The 15,719-nt window shown below is 40.3% G+C and overlaps 1 protein-coding gene across 2 annotated transcripts in view; it reads left to right on the forward strand.

Annotated features, from left to right (window-relative positions):
• The window catches only part of LOC150075284 (uncharacterized), a 107,834-nt gene that overhangs the window by 15,634 nt on the left and 76,481 nt on the right, over positions 1–15,719 (forward strand). Inside the window, exon 2 of one of the 2 annotated variants that reach the window (XM_090388319.1) lies at positions 3,729–3,806. The exons of the other annotated variant lie outside the window; for it this stretch is intronic. Within the exon in view, the coding sequence (XP_090244445.1) occupies positions 3,782–3,806 (25 nt within the window). The 5' untranslated portion in view covers positions 3,729–3,781. The remainder of the gene's footprint in view (positions 1–3,728; positions 3,807–15,719) is intronic. 2 annotated transcript variants of the gene reach the window in all.

The following is a 15,719-nucleotide window of genomic DNA, read 5'->3' on the forward strand; positions in this document are numbered from 1 at the left end:
TGCAGACAGGCTGCCAGGGCAGGTCATGGTGTCTTGTCAATGATACACAAGAATTTTACTAGCAGGGAAAAGGAGTGATTATCCCTTTGTATAAGGCAATGGTCAGCCACGCCTTGAGTACTGCGTCCAGGTCTGGAGGCTTCATTTTAGGAAGGATGTAGATTTACTTGAGCGTGTGCAACAAGATTGGTGAGGGAATGAAGGGATCCTCTTACCAAGAGAGGCTTAAGTTCTGCAAATTGCAGTGGCTGGAGACTAGGCACCTGCGCAGTGATCTGATTGAGGTGTATAAGGCCTTGAATGGATTGAGCACGCTGAATTCTGATGGGATCCTTCCACTTGTTCAGATTACGAACCTAAGGGGACATAAATTCAAATTAAGAAAAGACAGATGTAGAATAGATGTGCGGAAATTTGCCTTTAGCCAGCGGGTGGTTAATTGCTGGAACAAACTTCCATCTGTCGTTGTGGAAGTTGATAGGTTGAATAAATTTAAGGAGGAACTGGACAAACATTTAGAGGGAATTGTTTTGTAATTTTTTTTTTTTTTTTTTTTTTTGGCTAATTCTACATATTGGTACATACGCTTGCTTTCTTGCATCACATGCCACGATTACTATTACTATATGGAGATCCATAACATGCTCCAGTAAGACGGAGCATGTTGCCTAGATACCATTCACCATAGTGCTCACCCCATAGCTCTAGGTGCCTTTAGAATTTCATCAATTTATAGCTTAATAAAATATATAAAACTATTAATTAATAATTAACAAATGTAATTTTCAAACACCCGTTAGACATGACGATTTATTTTGTCCACCACTGTACATATTATCCATTGTGAAAAGGCTGGCATTATTGTATAGTGTACGAGGTCCTGCATTTTCCCGAAAACGCATATTTTTATGTATACTTGACGTATATTTGTGTTGGGCCACTTTTACGCGCGTTTTATGGCCCCAAAGATCTTTTATTTAACTGCATGGAGATCTACAAGTGTCCCATTTCCACATCGCTCATATTTCTTACAAGAAATCTTAAAAATGCGTAATTTATCTCAACACACTTCCACAGGTCCCAAATACACAATTGCGCTTTTGATCTCAGGAGACGTATGAACCAGGAGGACCTTTAATAACAGAAGGACCATTAAATCTTTCCTTTCTTAGGGGTCGTTAATATTTTTTTTCTTCTCCCTATAAAACTTATTTCTGACCTTAATGAGACTTACTTTATGCCGTTTGAATACGCCGGTCCACATAACGTTTAATTAATCCTGCAGATGGCGCCTCTATTGTTTTCTTCGCTGAGACCTCAATAGAACTTTTTTCCTACTTTCCACGAGTTTGTAACTGTAACATAGACACGCCAGGTGGCGCTGGCGTCGCCTCTGTTTGCTACCGTTATGTACGAGTTGGGCCAGAAAATTTAAACGTAATATTGGGAAATCATACAGTCGACTACACACCGGAACTCGTTGAAGCGAAATAGGGTTGTTAATTGAATAGGGGGGTTGGATGGAAGGGGGGGATACCACCAGATGCATGATGGGTTGACACATTCGATGCAGGTGTGTGGTAGATGAACATTGCAGTGCGGGACCGATTCTTTCAACACTGCGAAGAGTTCCTTTTTGACCTCCCACCGTCTGGACCAACACGGAACACCTGCGTTAAAGGGGGAGGGGGGAGGGTTCTTTCGCAAGTGGAAACGCATTCGCGGGGAGGGTGGGAGACTGCGCAAATGGTCTGATGGCAGAAGACGGATTGGGTTTCAAAGTTTCGGTGTTCTTGCAACGCGGGCAGATTCAACGAATGTCGCTTTCCCCTGTAAAGTATCGTTCCCCGCTCGAGGGGATGCTTCTGTCCATTTAGGATTTTCGCTGAGGCTGTTAAAGCCACTAGGCGCCGATATATGTCGCGTTGATTTATATCGACAGACGATATATCGTCTGTTGAATGCGTTCTTAGCTCGGTTTGTCTGTTTTTTTTTTTGGGATGAAAAACCCAAGGTACCCGGAGATTAACCTAAAATCTTATTTATTTGCAAGCACGCGGTAAGATTAGATGACATCGGTGTCCAAGATGCACGCGATGTAATTAGAGAGAGAGAAAAAGTGAAAAAAAGAGCGCACTAAACTGTTTGTTCACCAGTGCAACAATAGCAACTCGGTAATTGACACATAATACGCATGCCTGAACGTGCGTCGCACGTGGGTTCATTGTTAACTGCTGCAATCACTCTGTCACGCGTTGTTCATGATCCATTTATTTATGACTGGCTGTAACACATATAGAGATGGTGAGGTGGGGTGGGGGAGGGATGAATGAGATAGAAACTAGTCCAGCAACAACGAGCCGTCAGAACGCTGTTGGTGTATACCCGACACATGTTCGGCAAGAAGAAAGTATGCCGGTTTGCGACATATTGCATTTATTGGGATGGGGGGGGGGAGTTAACAGCTGATATTTGGGACACGCCCGACGGCACCTTTAGATGTCGACTCGGCTGCGAACATCTTTTCGGATAAGCCATTAAAGGCGATGTCGCAAGGGCCTCTTCTTGTCTTTTGGTTCTTTTATTTGGACCTTATCTGCGGACGCAGTTTTTATTTTGATTTCCCACGAGCAACAGTAAAGATGTCGCGTCTGCTCACCCTAGATAACCGCGGGAATTGCTAGCAAACATTCGTTTATACAACTGCGATGACGTACCGTGTGACGTCACGAGATGTAGTAATTGTTGAGTGTTTTTAATAGCGCGATAGCACTTCTTAACAGTTGATGTTTCTGAAGAGGGGTTTTCTGGGTGGGTTGGTGGTCCTAGAAATGGGTGTTTTTTCGGGGGGGGGGTTAAAGATGGCTGATGCTGCCTTATTCACCGTTATAGCACCAAAATAGGATTCAAGGTGAGAAAATGCATGTTGGGAGCAGCCTGTTAACAACTGAGCCCTGTTGTATTGGCTGCCGTAACAAAGAAGTTGCAAAATTCCTGTTGCCTGGTAGCTGTCCCAGAATGTATAAAACAACAGACTTGAATGGAATGCCAATAAATAGAGAGAGAGAGAGAGAGAGAGAGAGAGCTCTATCTTTCTTTATCTTTTTGGATAATGTGGGGAATAAAAAAGGAAAATAAATAGAAAGAAAGAAAGAAAGATGGTGGCAGAATGATAAAGAGTGAGCAAGACAGAAGAAAAGTAGAGAGAGAAATAGAAAGAGAAAAGAGAGAAAGAAAGATAAAGAAAGAGAGAGAAAAGGGCGAAAACAAGAAACAATAAGAAAGATTGATCAAACGAAACAGAGAAAAAAGAGAAATAAATAAAGCGAACGAAAGACGACAGAGAGAGAGAGAGAGAGAGAGAGAGAGAGAGAGAGAGAGAGAGAGAGAGAGAAACAAAGACAGAAAGATAAAGAGGGGCAAAAGAGAGATAGCGAAAAACCAAGAGAGATAAAGCGAAAGAGTGAGAAAGTGAAAGAAAAAAATAAATGAACATAAAGAAAAGGGGAGAAAGAAAGACAGAGAGAGAGAGAGAGAGAGAGAGAGAGAGAGAATGATAAGGAGAAAGAAAGAAAGAATGAATGAATGAAGAGAGAGAGAGAGGGAGGAAGAAAGCACAGATAGAGAAAGAGTGTTGCATTATAAGGACTGTTGATGTCACTTAAATCATTTTAATGTGAATATGCAAATGTGAATGGAAGTGTTAATCGGGTTTCGTTCTCTTGCAGGGCATCTCCTTCCTGACTCCTTCGCTGGCCTCTGTCCATGACTTCACTTCACCATGATCACCTTACTAGGAGAGTTTGGTAAGTCCTCCTTCTTCCTATTCTCCAATCCAGTAGCACCTTTTCCAAATCACAACACGTGGGCCCCCGCACAACTAATACTTCTTCTATCCAGGTACGATAACCCGGGGGAGGATAGGGGGAGGGGAAATGGCAACCACCTCCACACAGCTACCGCTCCATCTCGAATTTCGCCATCATCGAAGCGATGAGAAATATTTATCGGCCGAACTTCGTGAATCTCTCACCAGACGGCAGCAGCGCTGATTGACGAATATTGTCAACGATAAGGTTAAGCTGACACGGAACTTCATTGAGACCGACGCAATATCGAACATTATTAAGGAGTCCCGAGAAGTATCCCCATTTATCTCGACGACCCTGTCACTATCTTTCTCTTTGACCTCTGCGAGGGAGCAATGTTTGGCCAACCTCGCCCACTAGATGTCGGTGATTAATACGCTCGAATTGTGCGGATGCTACATGAGCGGATGTTTGTGTAAGGCACGAACTGGCGAGTTGCGTAGGTGGGGGGTTAAGATTCCAGCCGCAGTTGCTAAGATACACATAGTTTAAGCAATTGTAACCTAACCTCGTTTCCAACTCGAATTACAAAGTTCGGTGTTACCTTGTGCTTTGGATCGTCTGGCAGAAGATCCTCGTAGAGGGCGCCACTAAAGAAACATTAAAAAAAAAAAAAAAAAGTCGTAGTAGCCATTATTAGCGATTTGTAACCCCCTAAAACGGAAGCCGTTTCAAAACAAATGCGGCTTTAATAATAAATACGGAAATACGACACCCCTTATTAACAATAAACAGTTTAAGTAAATATAAACAAAAAAATCATTTTTTAGCTTATTTACTATCCATGTTTCCAGGTTAATATTTACTATCCATATTCCCGTCTTTCATTGTTGTTTAATTCTCGAGCGAGATATTTTTTTATTACAATTCCCGGGCCACTGCTGTTTCTTTCACCTTACAAAAATGACATTTTTTAAAAACCGCAGCCATTTTAATGTTCCAACGAGGGGCACATTGCTCATAGGGAGTCGGGGGGTTTTTCCCCAAATATGTAGCATCGGTGCTTCGTCACCCGCGATTACAACCGGAAGATTGTTTGACTAACGCGGCAATAGGGAGTTTATCAGCAAAAGCACACACACACGCACACACGCTCACCTTTACGAACGCTGCATCAAAGTCGGCATCCGATGCAGTTTGTGCGTCTGCAAAGACCCGGAGGTAGCAAAGGGCAAGTCCGTCACTGCTCTTAAGCGAGAGATCAGAAAACCCGCTATCGGCATGTGTACTTTACATTCTCTGCCCTGTCATCAACATTGCCTTATAGTGCAGTCTGCGGCTGATATTGGCTCGCATTAAACGTTATCGGGGTACAATTCAACTCGGGGCCACCCACTCACGTGACGCTATAACCCGCGTCTTATATCTCTACACAGAATAAGATAGTCTTAAGTTCTAAGTAAATATTTCTTGGAAGCAACTGTGAAAGCGCTAATTTGCGTGTCGAATTAGCCATTGGTTAAGTTCTGATAGGTTTAGGTACAATCTATCGATTGTACGTCTAACAAAAAGTTCCAATGTCCTTCTCCCATTCCGAGAAACTTCGCTTTACCACGAGTTGCCTTGGTAGTGCACTACTTTAAAACAAGCGACATCACCAAATCAGTCTTCTGCTATTTATGGAAACGTCGAGATACTCCTTTGACTGGTCCCTTCGAGAAGATTCACTGGTCCCTTATTAAATCATTTATTCCCATCTTTGGAATAAATAGAGGATTAATGTTTTGGTGAGACTATTCAATTGAAAGTAGTGCAATACCAAGACAACTCGTGGTAAAGGCAAAGTGCGTTCTTCTATAAGATCATTGTCTTATTGAGTCCGAGATGGTTCGCCTCTACTGTATGAATTCGTTATATGGTCCAAGTATCATCATACACTGAACAAATCTAAACTCTACTTGTACAGATTATACTTGCACGATATTAACTATACTTGTACAATCTAACTATACTTTTACAACCTTAACTATTCTTTTACAATCTTAACTATACTTGTACAGAAGATTGTACAAGTATAATCTGTACAATTATAGTTAATATCGTGCAAGTATAATCTGTACAAGTATAGTTAAGATTGTACAAATGTAATCTGTAGTACAAGTAGAGTTTGGATTGTACAAGTATAATCTGTCCAAGTGTACTTAATATTGTAGAGGTACAGTATAGTTAAAATTGCAGAAGTATAAACTGTACAATATAGTTAATATTGTACAGGTATAATCTGCACAAGTATAGTTAGCTGTGCAAGTATAATCTGTACAATTATAGTTAATATTGTACAATCTAACGTTTATCTAACATAAAAGTACTTGTACAATCTGTACAAGCATAGTTCAGATTGTACACGTATAATCGACAAGTATAGTTAATACTATACAGGTATAATCTGTCGAAGTATAGTTAAGATTGTAGAAGTATAAACTGTAAAATATAGCTAATATTGTACAAGTATAATCTTACAAGTATAGTTAAGATTGTACAAGTATAATCTGTACAGGTATAGTTAATATTATACAAGTATAATTTGTACAATTATAGTTAAGATTGTACAAGTATAATCTGTACAGGTATAGTTAATATTATACAAGTATAATTTGTACAATTATAGTTAAGATTGTACAAGTATAATCTGTACAGGTATAGTTAATATTATACAAGTATAATTTGTACAATTATAGTTAATATTGTACAATCTGTCGTTTATCTAACGTACAAGTATAATCTGTACAAGCATAGTTTAGATTGTACACATATAATCTACAAGTATAGTTAATATTGTACAAGTATTATCTTAAGTATAAGGTTACGCTGTCTTGTAACAGCAGTCTACTATAATTGGGACTAGGTGTTCAACAAGGTACACGCCATCCCAACCCAGCCTTTGGCAGCACATCCCTAAGTTTTCTTTATTACTTTTCTTCCATCTAAGATATTTATTATTCTATTTTTTATAGCATGCTAGAATAATCCATGTGTGCACTATCGGTTTCTTGGGAATTCCTTTGTAAATTGCTTCTGCTTAGCCAGCAAAATTTTTTTCCGGCCCTAAATAACTCCGTGTTCGAGAATTGAGCCCCCCGTGGTAGCCACGGAAATACATATAAATATTTTATAGGGAGTCCAAATGTTCGTGTCCGGTGAAGTCTATTATCTTGAGTCATTGCACCTCAGAGGAACAAGGGGATGTCCCCCAAGCGAACGAACAACTGGATAATTTCATTAGCAGGGGCAGCCGAGTTGGTGAACGTCGGACAAAATGCTACTACATTTATAGGTGGTGTGTGTGGGCACGTGAACTATAAAAGTCAGAAAATAAATTGGGGAAATTATTTGGGAAAATTGAAGAGACAGAGGAAACAAGATGGCGGATTAAAATCAGCGATAAAAGCCGGCTAATAAAATATTCTTTATCTCTTAGTTATGACAATGAGATTGCAACACGTTTATTAGCAGATAGAATCACAGGGGCAACAAAATGTCTCTCGATAATCACCATGCCCGCTGATGTGACCTACAAAAATCCCTTAAAGTGCGTCTCGGGACAACAAAGGCTGCGTACAAACAATTCCAAAGAAGAAGAAGAAGAAGAATCGTTAGGGTGTGACGTCACCGTGACGTCACACCCAATATGGCTGCAGCTTAATTTATTGTAAGGATCGTCTTCTCGTCCTTGGCACATCTTTGCCATCCGTTTTCTCTCTTCTTCTTCTTCTTCGATCTGCCCGTTTAAATTCATCAAATGCCGGGAATTACTAAGGGATAATTAGCGAACTAATTAACCGCAGAAACGCATAGCCATTAGATGTCGCTACCTGTACTCGGATATTACGCCATAATAACCAGGTGTGTATGATTGAATCGTGGCACGGAAGGGCACACTTGAACAAACAGACCGATAACTTTCGAACGAATTAATCTTTGTTTCTTTATTATAATTAAGATAATCGAGAGTAACGCCATCTGGCGGTAGTATTTCGCTAATAGTGATCTGCACGAAATTTAGAGGGGGGGCTTGTCTGTTTTTCGATTCTCCCTCAACTGAAACTTCTCAGAAGGACCATCTCTCTCTTGTTTCCGGTGGGAGATAACGCGGGTCATTGAGTCGAACTGAACTCATTCGTCACCCCTGACCTCTGCGGTGGTCCTCCCTCGTAACCTAGTCACGGTGGCGGTGATGACTGACCCTCCGCAGTATATGCGCGTGTTTGTGTGCGATGACCAGTTACACATGACCATATCGTCTCCTGACAAACGGCAGTCGACTTGGTCGCTACCGGATGTCGTTTGGCGTGGTATTTCCGGTTTCACTTTCCATAGTTATTCTTATAAATTTAAGCCTTTTTTTTATCGATGATTTTATTTAGAGAATTATGTACTGTATATTGGGGGGGATAAGTAGAAGGGGTTTGAATTCAGGGGTTGGAAGAACCCCCCAGTATTTTTCTACTACATCTGCACGTTCATCAAAATGTCTGCCACTATTACTGAAAACTAAGGGGATTTAATCAAGCGCTTGCTTTTGGTTCTCGTTAACCCACCGACCCCCTTGTGGTGACTGAGGGTTGAACGGGGGATTGTTATCTTATCGGTGCATGCACCATTTTCCAGTATTCGTGGTGTGGTAACTGCGATTCAGTAATTGTCTGTTAGCACATGAATAGAGTTGAAAGTTGAACCAAGTTTTCCAGATGGGCTGCCGTCACGGATAAGGGGATGGGGAAGAAGGTCTTTTACTTCTATTTGGGGGAACACCAGACTCCTAGCTCCAAGCAACCGTCTTAAAACCGCCAAATGAAACTCACAAAGAAAAAAAAAGCGTTTATCTATGTTTTCAGACGCATTAACACTCAACAATTATCTTTTAACTCACCAAATTGTATATTTCTATTGTTATGCGCGAGACACGCAAACAACGTCATCAGTGATACGTCACAACTTTTTTTGAAGTTATAATAACTTTAACTGTACAGAACGAACAAAGCATCATTGTTAAGATGGATATTACGCGAAAGTTAAATGGAGGAGGTTCCCGATTTTTTTTCTTGTTTTTTTGAATTTTATAACCAACGTCAAGAGAATAATTTACAATCATGGCGACTGTGATTTATCATCAGAATAAATAACTGGATGATTTACAATAATCGAAAAAGGATGTTTATTCTGTACATAATAATGACAGTTGTTTCATATTTTTGCGGCCATGATGACTTTCATTATTTGGAATCCTGTCAAGAAAAATTTACTTCTTTAAGAAATAAATCTGATAACCGAAGAGACTTCTTAAGTCTTATGTACTTGCCTTTAGGCTTACATAAACCTGGAATGTGTGATCTATGACTTAAAATCCGCGGAAATTAATTGCTTTTTCTTAGTTAAATTCCCTTTATGGTCAAGACGTTTTCTTCTCCTCAGTACATGCCTTTCTTAAGGGAGATTGGCACGTAACACGACACTTAACCCCAGAGGGGGGTGGAAAAGAGTAGAGATTTAAGAGTTTGTTGTGAACTGGCTGACAGTAAATCCCTGTGAAGTCGTTAGGCTTAATCACTAACACAGAGAGGAGAGAAAGATTTGGCTGCAGAATTACCATGGTTACGTGAAGGAATGGGGTGGACCAGAATGGCAAGGGACCGCGAGGGAGGTAGGCTTACTTTCTCTATAACGACTGTTGAAAGAAGCGCTTAGTGGCTCGAGCTGACAGTACAAGTTAAACCAGCGCAATAAACAGGATTTGTACAGGATTTAGCCACTAATACGTCAATTATAGATACGTGTTAAACCAATGAAATTTTTATTTAATTTTCCCGCGTCTTCTTAAACTTAATTTCGCGTTTTAATTTTAACGAATATGCGTTTCAAATAAAGAATATTTCTTTTCACAGTACTGTACAATTCATGCGCATTTTAGAAGAAAACCGAGACGTCAAATGAGCTTAAAAAACTCTGAGTTAGAATATGACGTGTAACTTTAAATTTCCCAACGTCCAAAATGACGTAACAAATGAAGTTATACATCCAAACGATTAATGTAACTTTTTTTTTTTGGCAAATTGCCAATTAGTTAGCAAAAACAGACAAACCGATCTTTAGAATACACAATTTGCAGACGATATACCGATAGATTAGTATACAGATGTCATTGTAGGAAGAATTATTAGGATAAAAAATAAAATAAAATTTATTAGGATTTTTCACGCTGATAATTGTTTCGTGTGGTAGCGCTGTCACGGACTGAGAAGTGGAAAAGGGGGGGAAAAAAAGAAAAGAAAAAAAGACCGATGGCAAAAATGGAATTAATGTCATAATTTTTCCTTATTAAGATGCATTTTGTAATTGCAACAGCAGCCACGTGCTTGTCACAGTTGGAGGTCGAAGCGCGTTGGAATACACAATGAGATTTTCAAAGACATTGACACAATTGATTCTATGATGAAGATGTAATCACTGACGTATAATCACTGAACATGCGCAGTATCACTTCGGGGGGGGGGGGTCAACTTTCAAAAGTGACAAGAATTTATCAAATCGTGGTTTTAAGGGGATTTATGCTTAGAATATTGAGCAGCCGAGTTCGGGGATCGAATTTACTTGGGATGGTGGGGGAGGGGGTTGCTATCGGTGGCTTTCAAGTAGCTTTTCAAGAAACTGATAAAACATAATCGAATTTTTTTTTAGGACACAAAGGTGAGTGAGGTCCATTTTTTTTCTCTTATTGCGCATGCGTAGAATGCTAAACAGGAGCTAGTAAACCCAGGGGGGTGTGAAAAAAGGGGATTATTTCATATGAAGCAGTTGACTGCGAAAAGAAGCTGTTTTTTTTTTTTTTTTCGTACTGGGGGGATGAACAGCGATGGGGGAGAGGGGTTGTGCGTGTGTGTCACAGAGCATTTACGGAGGCCAGGCCAAGAGCTGTGTTTAAAACCATTTATGTAAACAGTTTCTCTGTGACTGTACCGATACCCGACACCTACGGTTCACGACAGTGCAATGCCGGGGGTCAGTCTTCTGCTCCTTAATTATTTGGGCGATAAACGAAGTCACCCCGACGAAAGACAGGGAACGATGCTGTCTGGGTAACTGTAACAGGCGACCGGTTTATTTATTGGCTGCGTAGACCGATTTCAGACTCTCCCGTGTCACGCCTCTGTCCAAAGCCCGCGGCTGAAAGATAGTTCCGAGCACGCTTTTCATGGGGGAGAGACATCCCCCTGTTGATAAACTCCCCGCAAGGATTCGTGTTAAATTATACTCATTGGAATTCTTCGAAGTTTTGCTACTTTGGTCAGTAAACTGAGGAATCCGTATATATACGTGCAATCCTGTCTGTGACCATGACTTTTTTTTTTTTTTTTTTTTTTCGATCGTAAAATTTCACGGTGATTATAATTGTGGACGTAATGTGCGTATCAAATGCTACTAACCCACGCTCTTTCCGTATTTCTGTACGACACACGGTTTCCCACTAATATTTACTAACAATGCGTACTTGAGGTCACTCTTTCTTCGCCATTTCGTACATCAAACACCGCTATTAAATCCTCCGAAGTGCCCACTCGGGTACACACCTATATTCCGAAACTTCCGTCTACTACATCTCACCACAAACTTTCTATATTTACCCTCTGTCACTCACGCGGCCTTTACTTCGTATTTACGATTTCACCCCGCTCTTCTCCGACGTCGTTTTTCCTTAACCCCGCCGATGGTCACAGTGGCAACTACTTCCTCAAACACCGACTTGCATCATCCAGAAACCCAACCACCACACGTCAAAGTGAAAAGAGACCATTTTATACTCGAAAACAATCATCTGAAACTTAGGGGGTTTGGTGGGCGAAAATCGTCCCCCAAGTGTCCCCCCCCTTAGTTTGGAAATCGAGTTATCCTCTGATCATGGCGGTGAGAACGATGTGATACATTTTAAACATTTCTGGAATAAGTGTGAGTAAGGAGGAGGGGGGCAGTTAGGGGTACCTTCCCTTTTCGGTGGGTTTCTCTTAAGATGGAGAGAAGGGTCTTGTGAGGTAAATGTTTAACGAACAAGTAATCAAGGTATACGATTTTTTAGTATTATGAGCTGGCACATTGTAGTGGTGATAACAACTGATTCCATTGATCATTCTCCTTCCTTTTGTTTCGAACAGAATCCCTGAATCTGGATATTCTCGACTTAGTTCTAACTACCTTCTTTTGAACAAAGCAGTTCCCTTCTTAGTTTGAGACTATTTTTCTTTCTTTTATTTTTAAATTTTCATATCATATCATATTATTAGCCATAGGGTGCAAGGAAGCCCGAGGCTTATGCTGCACAAGGCAAAAAAAAAAAAAAAAAAAAAAAATTAGAGTAACCCTGAGAGAGAGAGAGAGAGAAGGGAATCACGAAGAAAGAGAAGAATGATGATATCCAGCTCAGGACCCTGGGTGTGCCAAGATCATACTTACCAGATGTGAGCCCCTGGGGCTATTTTTTATATTTATTTATTTTGCTGACGAGTTACACTGTATACTACAGCCACTCACGATACGTTATCGTTTGTTGCATGGTGAGAAAACGTGTTAGAACGTGTCTCACAAGATAGCAGTCCCATCATCTCTATAGAAACAAAATAAACTCAATTACTTCATGAACGCATCAACAATATTTGGATTTAAAATCATCGGTCTGATACCAGTAATATATTCCCACTTCTAAAATTACACATTTAACCCAAAAACGTCTGCCTCGAGATCACTCCAAACCAAAATCGTCTGCCTTGAGATCTCTCCAAGCAAATGTCTAACTTCTTCGATCTGGTATATATGTTTGTGTATCTTTCCATCTGTCTCAAGATCTCTCAAACCAAAGTCGTCTCCCTCGAGATCCCTCCAAGAAAATGTCCAACTTATTCGATCTGGTATAAATGGAATGGGCAAGTAAGCGTCAATGCCTTATTATGGGTGATTTCAATTTGCCTCTAATTGGTTTTAATTTCAGAAAAGGAAATTACGATGCCTTAAGGTACTACATGGCCTCTATTAACTGGGTAGATATCGCGCAGAGAATGAATACAATTGAACTGTGGTACGCTTTTAAAACATTAATCACAGATGCCTTGAATGCGTATATACCATTAAAAAAATACTCCACGAGGAGGGTTCCAAGTTGGATGACTAGTGAAAGGTTACAGAGCAATAAAAAGTACTGAAGCCTATAACAGCTACAAGGTGATGTGTAATAGAGCCACAGAAAAGGTTCGACAGGCAAAGGCAGTTTATGAGAAATCACTAGCAAAGAGGGGGGATAAAGAATTCTTCACATATATAAATGCCAAGAAGAGCAGGACAAACCAGATCGGACCTTTACGTAAGGGAAAGGGGATAGTAATAAATACACCAGCTGCCGTTGCAGATGAACTCAACAGTTATTTTGCATCGATATTTACAAATGAAAACCTTTTGTGGCAATGGGAAATTATGGGAGCGAAGTTAAAAAATATGTAATTAATGATATTGAAATTTCGCAAGATTATTTAATGAAAACACTTTCGAGCCTACAGACCAGTAAGACTCCTGGAGTTGATGGAATATACCCTATAATCTTAAGAGAGGCGGCAAGCGAGTGCATTGAACCATTGAGGCTAATTATGCGAGCATCACTAGACTCTGGGGAGATTCCCTTGGATTGGAAAAGTGCCAATGTATCTCCCATACATAAGGGTGGCTCTAAAAGTGAAGTTGGAAATTATCGACCTGTCAGTCTGACTTCAGTGGTAGGGAAAATCATGGAGGCAATGATCAAGGGTGGAATTCAGGATCATTTGGATCGAATTGAAATTCTGAAGGATTCTCAGCATGGTTTTGTAAAGGGAAAATCATGTTTAACAAATCTGGTTCGCTATTTCGAAAGGGTCACTCACGAGCTGGATTTAGGGAATAATTTCGACATTGTTTATTTAGATTTCAGCAAAGCTTTTGACTCAGTCCCACATGAGTCCCAGTGATTCCAACCTGTTCCAGCTTTATAACCTGGAACAGGTTGGAATCACTGGGAAAATCCTTAGATGGATGGCTTCAGGGCAAGAGGCAGAGGGTTGTAATAAATGGCTATTCCTCAGATTGGGTTGATGTAAGAAGTGGGGTTCCCCAAGGATCAGTATTAGGACCACCGTTGTTTTTAATTTTCATAAACGACATTGATGAAGGGACAGAGGGCGTGATGTCTAAATTTGCAGATGATGTTAAAATTGGTAGAGTAGTTAATGATCACTGTCAAGCTGAGCTTCTTCAGAGAGACCTAGATAGACTTCAGGAATGGTCAGAAAAATGGCAGCTGTGCTTTAATCCAACAAAGTGTAAGGTATTACACCTGGGAAACAGTAATCCCAAAAAAACTTATTCACTTGGTGGAGTTCAACTAAAGCCAGTACTGGAGGAAAGGGACTTGGGTGTTACGATACGGTCAGACATGAAATTCTCTGAGCATTGTAAACAGGTTGCAAGGAAGGCCCATGGTGTCCTATCGATGATCTATCGAACTTTTTCAAGTAGAGATAGGGACGTGATAATCCCATTATATAAGGCTTTTGTTAGACCACACTTGGAATACTGCGTTCAAGTATAGAGACCGCACCTAAAGAAAGACATCGAGCTGCTTGAAAGGGTGCAAAGAAGGGTAACTCACCTGGTGAGATCGGCAAAAGGGCGTCCTTATGAAGAAAGACTTCGAATATGTGGATTGCAGAGTTTGGAAACTAGACACTTTAGAGGAGATTTGATTGAGGTGTTTAAGGCTCTGAGAGGCATCAGTAAAATGAATGAGGACGAAATTTTCAAGATTATAAATGATGCTAGAACTAGGGGACATAAATTCAAGTTACGGGGGGAAATGTTTAGGACTGCAGGAAGTTTTATTTTAGCCAGCGAGTTATAAATTATTGGAATAAGTTGCCTACATGGGTGGTAGAGGCTGACAGTTTGGGGAAATTCAAAGGTCATCTGGATAGTACTTTCGTGTAAGGGAAGCGCATGGGATGATAGGTTTAATTTCCTTTTTATTTATTTATTATTATTTTTTAGTTATTAATTATTATTTTTTATTTATTAATTATTATTATTTAGTTATTTATTTTATTTTATTTTTTTTTGTTTTTATCATTGTTTTGTTCGGATTTTTTTTTTTTTTTTTGGCTGGTCAGCATAAGCCATAAGCTTTCTTGCACCATGCGGCCATTACTAATACTAATACTAATATGTGTGTGTATCTTTTCGTCTGCCTCGAGATCTCTCAAACCAAAGTCGTCTGCCTCGAGATCTATCCAAACCAAAGTCGTCTGCCTCGAGATTTCTCAAACCAAAGTCGTCTGCCTCGAGATCTATCCAAACCAAAGTCGTCTGCCTCGAGATCTATCCAAACCAAAGTCGTCTGCCTCGAGATCTCTCAAACCAAAGTCGTCTGCCTCGAGATGTTTCCAAACCAAAATCGTCTGCCTCGAGATCTCTCCAAGCAAATGTCTAACTTCTTCGATCTGGTATATATGTGTGTGTATGTTTAAGTCAGTCAGCACGGTGGCATAACTCCGTTTGGGTGACAATAAAGTCCGCGTGAACAGCGGGCAATTTTTGAGAAGTAACAGCGCGTTGTTGGGAGTTTTGGGGGGGGGGGGTAAGTAATTACAGTTCTTGGCAAACCTTTCCTCAACTCTTACAACCTCACAAAGACCTCGTCGCAGCTCTATTCTTCTCTTTCTCGGTGCGCAGTGTTGCTTTATTGCGTTCATTGTGACTCCTGACCTTCCTGTTCCGGTAAGTGACCTTTGACCGGTACCATAAAATTTTTGACGCCGAAGCTCACATCCGTCTGGATGTTGGACG

Source organism: Mastigoproctus giganteus, chromosome 14, assembly GCF_048544385.1.
Source record: "Mastigoproctus giganteus isolate SK-2022 chromosome 14, ASM4854438v1, whole genome shotgun sequence".
Taxonomy (NCBI): domain Eukaryota; kingdom Metazoa; phylum Arthropoda; class Arachnida; order Uropygi; family Thelyphonidae; genus Mastigoproctus; species Mastigoproctus giganteus.